The following is a 12,168-nucleotide window of genomic DNA, read 5'->3' on the forward strand; positions in this document are numbered from 1 at the left end:
TTTCCTCTAGTTCTTCCTTCTTTTGCAGCATATCCTGGAGCGCCTGACGAAGTCGCCGGCTCTCAGCCTCCGCTTCCCGATGCCACTTCCGCAAAACTTCGGACTCCGCCTCTGCGTCCGCGACGGCCTTCCGCTCAAGTCTCAGTTGGATTTTTACTTGTTGAAGCTCAGCTGTCTTCTCCCCAAGGGAGACAGAAATCCCTTCGACAGAGCCTCTCAAGGCTTGGAGCTCTTCGTTATCTTGGGCGTTAGCAAGCTGCGCCCTAGTAACCAACTGCCTCTGGAGACGGACTACCTCGTCCGCCGCTCGACGGAATCTCCCCTTGTGCTCCTCTACCTGTCGGCGCCAGCTGGCCCGCTGCACATCGTGGCTCATCTCAGCGTCTTGAAGCTGCCTCTGGAGGTCGGAAACTTTTTGTGACCATATCTGCTCATCCCGCGCTGTGAGCCAGGATGAGTTTCCTTCCAGCTGGCCGATCCTCCTCTTAGCAGCCGACAGCTCCACTTTAAGGGCGCTGATCCTGGCTTCTTGAGCCCAAGTTCGGTCGCTGGCGCTCTTCGTGCATTCTTCGAGCTCCTTCGCAAAGTTCGCCTTCCTCCGGCTGTAGTCCATGATTGCCTTCACTTGAAGACTCCTGAAGTGGGCGGCCTCAGCGGCGGCCTCGAAGTAGCATTTTTTCGCTTGGCAGAGCTCGCCCTCCGACTTTTTCAACTTCTTCGTCAGGTGGAGGACCTCCTTTTTTAGCCGTTGGATAGTTGACTTCAGCGGGACCCCCAGGGGCAAGGGAAGTGCTTCGGCAGGATACTGCCATCGGAAGATGCAAACGTCAGAGACCAACTCTTTACAAGAAGAAAGGCAGAAAAGAAGAAGCAGGGGGAAGGAAAGGCCATCCACAATAAGAAGTTCGACTTTATTGATTAATTTTGAAGACAAGCGGAAAGGAAATATGGCGACAAAAGAAAGATACAAGGTCGGAGGTCTCAGACCTCGGGGGCAGGGGTGGAGAGCCCGGCGCGGGGGGTGCGACTGCGGCAGCGGCGGACGAAGGGGCGGCCTCATCGTCAGACTCCTCCAGAAAGCCGAGTTCAAGGTCGGGGTATCTGCAGGCCACCCTCTCTCGGTAGAGCTCGAACCCCTTGGTGAACGCCTCCAGGCCGAACTGGACGTTCAGCTCCCTCATCTCCACGGAGGCCTTGAACTCCTCCACCGCAAGGGTCCTGGCCTCCGAAACCAGAACCGGAGTTTGCTCGGCCAGATGGGCGACCTCAGCCTCCGCCTTCCTTGCCGACTCCTCCAGGCTTCGCCTCTCCTCCTCTCGGATTCGTCTTTCCTCTTCCCGGTCTTGTCTCTCTCTCTCCAGGGCCTCCCGGAGGGCGGCCACCTCGGCCATCTTCGCTTGAAGACGAGCAACCTCGTCTTGGCAGCGCTCCTCCGCCCGAAGAAGATCCCTTCTCGTGCGGCCCGATGCCTCGACATAGGCGAAGAGCTGGTGCCCGATCTGCAAGAACAAATGGAGAATTACAACAAAGACTGAGCAACTGAGCAAATAAAAATCTGCTTACCTCAAGGAAGGACCCCAAGGTGTCCCAGGCCCGCTGCTCGGGATCAGCATGGTCGATCCTCTCCACGACATCGGGCAGAATACAACCGTCGAGCAGCCGACAGATCAGGGCCTTGTCGTTGAAGGGGTTCTCCGATCTCCCCTCGGAGCAGACGGACTCGTCTGCAGCGGCTCGGTGGCTGCTCGGCCTGCGGGCCACCGATTTTCTCCTCCTCCCCGCGGCAGGCGCCCCAGCGGGGCGGACCTCCGGAATGGGGACCCCAGTCGGTGGGCTCCCTGAGGGAGCCCGGGGGGCCGCTGGCTCGGCATCCGAAGGAATGTCGATTGCCGGGGTCGCCTGGACGGGCGCGGCCAAGCTCGTCTCCTCCACCCTGGCCCTCTTCGTCGAGCCAGAAGTCGCCGCGCCCTTCCTTTTCTGGGCTCTCATGGCCTTGGCGAGCATCCGTGTGGCTTCGGCGTCTATTGCTAAAAAAAAAAAAAAAAAAAAAAAAAGAGAGAGGAGGAGAAGAAAAGAAGAAGGAAAAAGCAGCACCAATCAGTCCAAAAAAAAAAAAAAAAAAAAAAAAAAAAAGAAGAAGAAGAAGAAGAAAAGAAGAAGAAAGAAAAAAGAGGAAAAAGGAGAGAGAAAGAAAGAGAAAGAAGAAGAAGACAAGAAAAGGAAAGACGTGTACTTGCTGGATCCTGAGGGCTCAGGCCGATGTTGAAGAGAAGCTGCTCCCTCAGTAGGTTCGGAAGGAAGGAGCGGGGTAACTCAGGAGCTTCTGGGTGGCCTGAAGGTCGTCCTCTCCCAGGCCGGGAGCCCGGCGGACGGAATCCCTCAGAGACCCCCAAGGGGGCAGGCCCAATTCCAGGGTCGGGCAGTAAATGAAGAGAAATTTCTCCTTCCAGTTGTGAATCGAAGAAGGGGCGCCCTTCAGCAACCCCTTCTTACCGAACTGGGGGGAGAAGTACCACCAATCCTTCGCTGAAGGATGGCGTTTGAAAGTGTAGAAATATCTGAACAGGGAGAGGGAAGGCTGTACCTCGGCTATGTGACAGAGGGAGAGAAACCCTATCAAAAACCTAAAGGAATTCGGGGCGACAGAAGCGAGAGAAATGTCTAAGAAACGAAAGAAGGCGGCAACAAAAGCTGGAAGCGGAAGCCGGAGTCCGGCACGGAATGCCTCCTGGTACAAACAAAAGCGACCAGGAGGGGGAGCGCTGGCCCGGTCGGAGGGGCCAGGAAGCTCCAGATCGTACTCTGAAGGGACCCCGTACCGAGCCCTTATCAGGAGAAGTTCGTCCGGAGTCGACGAACAAGGAATGGCGCCCGGTGCGAAGACCGGGCGAGCCCCTGCCCCAAACGCGGGTTCGTCCGCAGAGACAGGGGCCTGGGGGTATGAAGCAGAAGAACTCCCAGAACTTACGGGGGCAGAAGAATCGGAAGACATTTTTCTTTGGGGGAAAACCTAAAGGGCCCTAGAAAAGCAAGCCGAGAAAGGAGGGAGACGCCGGAAGTCAACTTAGGAGAGGACACGAAAGAAGTGGAAGGAGGAGAGGACCCTAAGCGGTAAGAAGGAGAAGGTGGGCACTAACCTATCTTGCTCTGGGGGCCTGGGGAGCGAGAAGCGGAAGGCGCCTACGGCTCGAGAGGACGTTCGCTAGAGCAGACTCTCGGGGAGATGACAGACGCCGGCAAGAAATCAGAAGCGGAGTGGGACGCCTGAAAGGGGGAGGACGGGTTTAAATAGACCCTGGGATCTGACGCCATAATGATCTCGAATCCCCCCAGGCCAGTCCGCATCCGACACGTGTCCCACTCCCCATGGCAGACGGCTGAAGGCGGCTGGCGGTTGGCAGGGCCATAATTGCGCCGTACCTAGGCCAGCGTACCTGTGGGGTCTTCGAAGCATCCCCTCGTACCGCCCCAATTCGAAAAGACTCCGGCACGCGCTCATTTAATGCCGAAATATCTGGGAGCGGCAGGGCGCGGGATTCGAAGGGACGGTTCCGACTGTACTTCTGTGTACTTCCTTCGTTTGAAATTCAAAACTCGGATGTAGGGGGACTGGTGTTGGGTATAAAATACCCACAGCCGGAACCCACGGCGGAACCGCCATCAGCAAGTGCAGCTCCGCCCGGACTCCTACGGGAGCCGGGCTCCACCGCCATCAGCAAGTGCAGCTCCGCCCGGACTCCTACGGGAGCCGGGCTCTACCGCCATCAACAAGAACAGCTCCGCCCGGACTCCCACGGGAGCCGGGCCCCGCTCTCAGTATCAACTGCTGGTAAGCTCAATCCGGACTCTTATCAGAGCCGGACTTCATCCTTGACTTTGTTTGCAGCGCAGCTCCGCCTGGACTCCTACGGGAGCCGGGCTCCACCGACGACATCAGCACAGCTCCACCCGGACTCCTACGGGAGCCGGGCTCCACCGCCATCAGCAAGTGCAGCTCCGCCCGGACTCCTACGGGAGCCGGGCTCCACCGCCATCAGCAAGTGCAGCTCCGCCCGGACTCCTACGGGAGCCGGGCTCCACCGCCATCAGCAAGTATAGCTCCGTCCGGACTCCTACGGGAGCCGGACTCCGCCGCCAACATCAAAACAGCTCCGCCCGGGCTCCTACGGGAGCCGGGCTCCGCTCTCAATATCAATTGCGGGTAAGCTCAATCTGGACTCCTATCAGGGTCGGACTTCACCCTTGACTTTGTTTGCAGCGCAGCTCCGCCCGGACTCCTACGGGAGCTGGGCTCCACCGACGACATCAGCACAGCTCCGCCCGGACTCCTACGGGAGCCGGGCTCTGTCGCCATCAGCACAGCTCCGCTCGGACTTCTACGGGAGCCGGGCTCCGCTCACGACGGCTCCGACCATTGCCGAGCTTCAATCGACAGATCCACGCCCCCTGACAGGACCTCAAAACGGCCGCGACCCTGCTCCACCTCCTGTGGCGGACTCCACGCAGTATCATCATTCCCTGACAAGCCACAGCAGCCATAGCCGCCCTGCTCCACATCCTGTGGCGGACTCCGCACAGCTCCATTATCCCTCTGGCAGGCCACAGTAACGGCCACGAACCTGCTCCACCTCCTGCGACGGATACCATGCGATTCTCCTGACGACGGACGCTGCTCCACCCCTCATAACGGATTCCACGTGGCAAGTCGAGGTGATGCCCACGTGTCTGCTCCATTATCTTTCGCAATCAATTCCCCTGACCGTGGGCGGCCCACTACCAGGCGGTTACACACGTCGCCATCAGTCCGTTGCCTCCCCCGCCTATAAAAGGGGGGACTCAGATACGTTATTTTTTAAGCTCTTTTGCCTTCTCTCAAAACTCTGCTAAATTCTCCGTTCGAGCACTCCATTCTTGTTGAGGCAGAGAACTGACTTGAGCGTCGGAGGGTCTTGCCGGAGCAACCCCACCTCCGGTTTAGACTTCCCTTGCAGGTCCCGGCGGCGACCGCGGCTTCCTCAACTCCAGCTTCTCCGGCGCAGACGGATTTTTGCACCAACAAGACATATTTTGAATCAAAAAAGATAAGTTTTGATACATTTTCTGAATTTGATGCATTTTAAATTTGATACATTCTTATATTTAAATTGATTTTGATGATATTTCTTGATCTTTCCCTTGAGTTCTTTTATATTGTTAAAAAGGGAGAGAGTGATGATGAGTACATGCTTAATTTGCTTGAAAGGCTCTTAATTTGAATGATATGCTCATGTGTTTGCTTAAAATGATCACTTTAAAATGAGTAAATGTATATGTATGAAAGTTGGTATCAAATGTATTGAATCTGAAATTTTTAGATAAATTGAAACATTCATGAAATATATATTCATATGTGTTCATCTCATTACTTCATGATTCATATTAGTAAAATAAATTAAAATATATTATTCTTATTTTTGTACATATACTCAAAATTTTGCCATCATAAAAAAGATAGAGATTGTTGACCCCATGATATTTGATGATTATCAAATTTTGAGTAATTATGAATCTAACCATATATTTTAAGAATGAATATAGATTTTTTTAGATGCTTAAATTGAAGAATTCATTCATAAAAAAGATCCCCTCGAGTTGGTAAGCCAAAGCACTTCAAAGAACATATTTCTCATGTTTGGCCAAGAGGAGTTGACTCATGACGAAGAAGAATCGACTCTGGCGTGTTGTAGTTCTGGCACGCAGATGAGTCGATTCCTTTTTTAGACAAGCCGACTCATTCACAAGACAGAAAGCTGAATTCTACATGTCTGAGATCGAGCTGACTCAAAATAAAAATTGAATAGACTCGAAAATCGAGTCAACTCCAAATGAAAATCAAGTCGGCTTGTGGTTTAAGGCTACATTAATGGCTAGTTTTTATGTACTTGTCCAATGACTAGTTTTTACTTCCAACGGCTATTTCAACTCTTCCAAAGGTCAAAATTTTTTCTCCAGCCACTTTCAAGCTTATTAAAGGCTAGATAATCAATTGAAAAGGAAGTCATGTGGATTAAAAAGAGAAAATCATCATAGCAAATAAAAGTTATTGAATATCATTAAAAAAAGGAGAAAAGAGAAGGATTGAGTGCACAAAATTAAGAGCTTTTAAAGAGAAATCTTCACCACCATCAGCTACATCCTCTCAAGCATCAATTGAAGAGAAGTCAAGCTTCAAAAGAACAATTCCACAGTCACTTCTTCGAGTTTTACAGAGTTTGCATTTTCTAGTTTTATTTGAGCTAAAATTCATATTCTTGTATTTTGTTTCCTTTACAAGTTTCTTTGGGGGGAAAAAAATTGATTAAGGCCTATCTAAGCCCGAAATTGGATATTATAGGTTTTGGTTGGTGAGTTCAAAAAATCAACTGTTCGAAAATTGATTGGTGCAAGGTTTTGCTTGGTGATCCTAAAAAATTAACTGAATTTATTTGTGAGCCTAAAAAATAAACACACCGTAATCGGACTGATTATAGTAAAATTTTTAAAAGAAGCTTGGAGAGTGGACGTAGGTATGGGGTTGAACCGAACCACTTTAAAATTACTTGTGTTTGTAGTATGCTTTAACTTCTTGCTTTCCATTCTTGCATTACTTAATTTTAATTTCTCTTTAGCATTGTTTAATTATTGCAAAGCTTATCTTATATCTCAAATCCGCTACTGCATGTATTGATTATCTCTCAAGTAGTTTTGTCAAATTAATTGAGGCACAGTATTGTTTAGAGATTAAGCTTGGTTAAAATTTTAAAGAATCCAATTCATCCCTCCTCTTGGGTATAAATTAACTATCCTTTCAATAGTAGAAGAGATAACCTCCAAATTATCCCTTCTACCAAAAATAATCCAAAAGTATAGAAGGATAATCTTGTGGTAGTTCAAATTGGCCATTGATGTTGTGAACCGTCAAAGTAGACAATTCACTCTCATATGGCCCAAGGAAAAGTGACCACCATGAGTACATTATCATTCACTCATACCTTGCAAAATTTTAATTCAAACATTTTGTTTATGTTTATGCATTCAACCTAATAAAGCCATTGGATTCCTTCCACCAAATAGTTTCTGTTGATGCCAAAATTTAGCCTAGCTATTAGCAATCTGGAGAGTGTTGTTCGATCTATGATTGCGAAAAATGATCTGTCTTGGAGAGTTTTGGATCTGTACACATAAAAAAAAAAAAAAAGAACAGATTTATTGGATTGGCTCTGATTGGACTCTTCGATACTTTAGTCAGAATAGATTTTGAATAACAATAAAAAAATATAGATAATTAGAATAGTGCTATCCTACTCTGGTTGGTGTTTAACCAAGTTGGAGATGCTCTGATTGGTATCTGATTAAGTTGATGATGGTTAGTTTAATTTGGATTTGGTTGGCGTCTACTCGAATTAGAGATGGTCAGATCTCATCAACATCGAGTCGAACTAGAGATGGTCAGATCTCATCAACATCGAGCCAAACTAGAGATGGTCAATTTTAGATTCTGATGCTGGTTGGTATCTGGCCGACCTAGAGATGATCGGTCTCGGGTTCCAATCTGACTGGTATTTGATTGATCTAGAGATAGTTGGCCTAGTAACGACGATGCTGTAGTAGATGCAGACAGCAAGACCGGTAAAATTGTGGTAATGATGAAGCAACCTAGGTAAAACGAGATGTCAAGGATGGCAACATCAAGGATGACGAGGCCATTGATGAGAAGGCCCCGGAAGGTTGCGGCCGATGACGGACGGTGGCCTGGGCATCGGTGGAATCGGTGTTCAGGGTCTTGGTCATGTCTTTATTTTTCCTCTCCCGAGTGATTGTCAGTGTTTCCCGAGTGATTGGGAAGTGAGTTCGTCGGCATCGTCAATAAGGGATGGAGAGTTTCTCTAGGCTTTAGACACTCATGGGCAAGAGAGCTTCAAATGAAGCAGAAGGCCAGGACCAGCACCATCTGAAGATGAGAGGTAAACACCGTGGCTACTTCTTTCTTCTTCTCTTCCTGGCTCCTAATCAATGGATGACAAGAAAACATCACCATTATCGTCGACTGCAAAGCCAGTGACCTGAAACTGATGCCCCTTCATCGTCTCCATGACCTCTCCCTTGCTTAATCCCACATCAAGACGAGGGTATCCATCCCTCCAGACGCAATCCCTCCCTCTGTGAAACGATCCCAAGGAGGAATCCAGGCCAGCGGCCCCACAATGCTGGAGTGCCCGTCAAGAGTCTTCGGCAGAACAAACCGGTTCTCTTGTCCGGATCCGGGGCCCAAAACCTCACTGCCTTGTCCCTGGAGGACGTTGCGAATCCCAAAATCGACACATATACAGATACCACGAGCGTCGTCTTTTTGGGCTAGGAGCTCCGAGCTGAGGTGGTACTCGGCGGTCTCGAGCGCCATAAGTGAAGACCGGATGGGGTCAAGGATGTCTCGCGATCCCCTCCCTCTTGAAATTAATAGGTGTCCATTAAATAGAGTGGACATGGGCGTTGGAGAAATAGAAGGGCGTGGGCGTGGGCGTGGGCGTGGGCGTGGAAGACGGATATGGGTGTGGGCATCGGAGAAATAGAAAGGTCGTCATACCATATCAATTTTGATCCATAAAACGAAATAAATACAAAAACATGGCTTTTATCAGCTGCTTTCAAATTCCAAATATCTCTCTAATATATTATATGCCAAAAATAGTTGTTTGACTGAATGATAAACTTTAATTTTATTCACTAGCCGAAAGGAACCTTACTTTTAGTGATCAGTTCAACCACGAATGGGAGTTGATAGAAGCAATATACATTATACATGTGATTGAAACTTGTAGAACGTTAATTATGGATATCCAGGATCTCCCCAAATAACAATATCCACAATATTGTTCATCATTATAAGGACTGTCGTATGAAAGAACATCTCAATTTATTTATCAGACAAAGGAAAAAAGAAGAATATTAATTTATATTCATTGTTCCTCCTCTTTTGCGGAATCAAAAGAGAGAATGATTAAAATCTTTCAGAAAATAATAGTGTTCTAGACACCTTTAATATTTCTCTTGACGAACATACCTTCTAAGCACAACCTCGAGGGAGCGCTACTATCAACATAAAATAAATCTACCATGCAAGACCACATATATATCACTTGACTACAAATTGAAAATCCAGTCTTTTTGGCTGCTGATCCAATCACATAAAAATGACTCACATTCCTGAAAGAACACGAACCATTGTACTGCGTGGACGATACATTGCTTCCAGTGGAACGGCCTTTGGCATGGTCAGCCCCGAGCCTTCGGTCATGTCCCCCAGTTCTTCTCCCACTCTCTTCCACTCAAAGCATTGGACCAAGGTCCCAAGTGTAAGCCCAACCTCTTTCATTGCCAGGTCTTCCCCTGGGCACCTCCGCCTTCCCATCCCAAATGGGATCATCAGCTTCCCTTCATCTTTGCCATCCTCAAATCTCTCAGGCTCGAACTTTGCAGGCTCCTCCCATATCTTCGGGTCCCTATGAATGTAGTGTGCATTAACCAATAGCATTGTTCCACGTGGAACATTGAAGCCGCCAACCACACACTCATTCGTTGATTCATGAGGCGCGAGGAGTGGGGCACCAGGGCATATTCGAAGTGTTTCCTTGATGATACACTGAAGGTATGGAAGATTAGGAAGATCCGATTCATGTAGCAGGCGCTCGTTTCCAACGCGCGCATCAATCTCGGTCTGAGCCTTTTTCAATGTCTCTGAATTGTTGAGTAGGAGTGACATTGCCCATTCGATACTATTTGATATGTATCTGTTCCTGCTTGTAATAAGCTCTGGAGGCAGAAATGAAATAAGTCGTTACAATTGTTTTGCATACCGAGACTCAGAAATCAAGCACCTGACAAACTATGAAAAAGCAAACCCGTAAGTGAACCCTTACTCTTATGCATATATGCCCTTAAAAGCTGTCCCCCTTAGAGAGCTTTCTTTCAAATATAGATTTTTTATGAATGCAATTAGCTGTCTTGCAAATATAGGCATCAAAAAATATTGGGTGGATGTCTGACCAGGATACCACCTCCCAAGATCCTTTCAGTACCACACGATTGCAGCAGGAAGAAAGAAGAAACAAAACAAAAGAAAAACAATCAAAATACGTGGATCAGCCACAAAAGGGCTCGCCTCCACGGGGCATGCAAACTTCACTATGAAAAAAAATTTTACAAGAGGAGATCTCACCCTCAACCCTTGTACACCCAATTCTCTCTCACATGAAGTTCCCCTCACAAAAGCGCTCTCTCTCTTGGAGACCCCCTGAACCCCTGAAGAGCCTGGCGACCGCTGTCCAGGAGCCTCCTGCTCCTTCTCTCACAATGCTCTCGCCTCTCTCTCTCTTCTCGGGTTCGTACGGACTTCGTACGGCGAGAAACCGAACCACTGCCTCTCTGTTTCGTCACAGAACCCTTTTAAAGGGTTAAAAGGGTTTAAACTTGATTAGAGAGGGATTAGGAGTCCTAAACAAAGCCAAAAAACCTCCTGAACCGTCGGATCAAGACCGAGAGCCACCTGGGCCGTCCGATCGCGCTCCGGTCCACGGAATAGCGCCGTGGACCGCGAGAAACGCGTGGGAAACGCCCACGCGGTCCACAGGCCGCGCCGTGGACCACCCGGTCCACGGTGGACTGGGGCAAGGGGGCCAGCAGGCCGCTGGCCTGGGCCGGCCCGCGCGCGCGGGCCTGGGCCGTGCCTGCGCACGGGCCTGCGCGCGCTTGGGCTGTGCGCCCGCGCGCGCCCGCCTGGGCCGCGCACCGGCTGGGCCGCGCGTCCGCCTGGGCCGCGCGCCTCGCTGGGCTGCGCAGGCCTGGGTCGCGCGTCCCGTGCGCCGCCGCCTGCGGTCGCGCCGCTGCCGCCCGCCTCTGGTCGCCGACGGTCCTCCGCCGCCTCGATTCTCATGCCGACTTCAAAAGCTCGTATCTCCTCCATCCGAGCTCCGATTCAGGTGATCTTGATCTCGTTGGACTTCGTTTTTCACCGCGAACCTCGCTGTGGGCTCAATGTGGACTGAATCTCGAGGCATCAAATCCTAACAATCTCCACCTCGACTCGATATTCAGCCTCCTCCAAACTCCGAGAGCTTCTGGATCTCCTCGTCCCCATGCCCTGGGGCAATCGCCTGCTGATCATGGATGGGCAAACATGGGAGTCGAGCCAGGCTGCTCGATCCCATCTCCGTCGTATGCTGTGCTCCTCCTGACCTGAGACCTGCTCGGGGCATCATTCTGCGGCAATAGGAATCTTACCTTGCGACGTCGCCTCTCGTCCTCCCGAGTCTCCTGTCTCGTGCCCGATCCACCTCCTGGAGCTCCACCTCGCTTGGGCTCCACCTGGCTCCCGATGCTCCACCTCGCACTGGGCTCCCTGCCAGGTAATAATATCCTCTGCTCCCCTTCTTCCCCTCCAACACAATCCTATCGCCGCGTAGCACCCTCAGGATTCCTCCACCAGCTACCGTCCTGTAGCCTCTCGAATCCAGTCTACTAAGTGAGATAAGATTCCGTCTGAAATCGGGTATGTATCGGACCTCCCCCAATCTCCTCACTGCACCGTCATGTGTCCTCCAGCTGACTGTCCCAATGCCTTTGATCGCACAGCTCGATCCATCCGCAGATATACAGTGCTCTCACTGTTCTCCAGGGAGTCAAACTGCTCCTCTCTGCAACATACATGATAGGGGCATGCAGAATCTAATATCCACTGCTGGGAAGAAGTAGATACCTCGTCAGATATCTCCAGGACATCTCCATCTGAATCGCTGCCGGCCGTCGCTACAGCAGCCACTGTCCGATTTTTCAATTGAGGGCAATCTCTGGCTAGATGCCCCAACTCTTCACACCGGTAACACCTGATTTTACTCAAGTCTCTCCTGGACTTAGACCGCCCTCGTTGCGATCTCCTGTCGCTCCGTCTACCACCTCCTGCTCCTCCAGAAGCCACCAAAGCTGAGCTACCGCCACCTGAGCTCGAAGCTGGGTTCTCTCTCCTGAGAACCTCGTTCTGGAGTATCGCTGCGGTGACATCGTCCATCTTGATAGTGCTCTTCCCCACTAGAAGAGCAGTCACCAAGGACTCGTACGAAGGGGGAAGCGACGCCAGCAAAACCAACGCCTGGTCTT

General features: G+C 50.2%; 1 protein-coding gene across 1 annotated transcript; it reads right to left on the minus strand.

The window, feature by feature from the left end:
* Positions 1 to 8,125: 8,125 nt before the first annotated feature.
* Positions 8,126 to 9,778, minus strand: LOC140855274 (cytochrome P450 81Q32-like). Its single transcript, XM_073251141.1, has 2 exons — positions 9,219 to 9,778; positions 8,126 to 8,465 (listed from the first exon to the last, which is right to left on the minus strand). Exons 1-2 carry the CDS (start codon positions 9,776 to 9,778, stop codon positions 8,126 to 8,128), a joined length of 900 nt encoding a protein of 299 aa, XP_073107242.1.
* Positions 9,779 to 12,168: the final 2,390 nt, after the last annotated feature.

Source organism: Elaeis guineensis, chromosome 2 (assembly GCF_000442705.2).
Source record: "Elaeis guineensis isolate ETL-2024a chromosome 2, EG11, whole genome shotgun sequence".
Classification (NCBI taxonomy): Eukaryota; Viridiplantae; Streptophyta; class Magnoliopsida; order Arecales; family Arecaceae; genus Elaeis; species Elaeis guineensis.

What these genes read in the sequence shown, in the direction of transcription:
- LOC140855274 (XM_073251141.1), bottom strand. Translation starts at nt 9,778, where the DNA reads ATGTCACTCCTACTCAACAATTCAGAGACATTGAAAAAGGCTCAGACC. An exon ending in GTTCGTGTTCTTTCAGGAAT is followed by an intron (nt 8,466 to 9,218) that starts GTGAGTCATTTT and finishes ATTAATTTCAAG; the next exon opens with AGGGAGGGGATCGCGAGACA.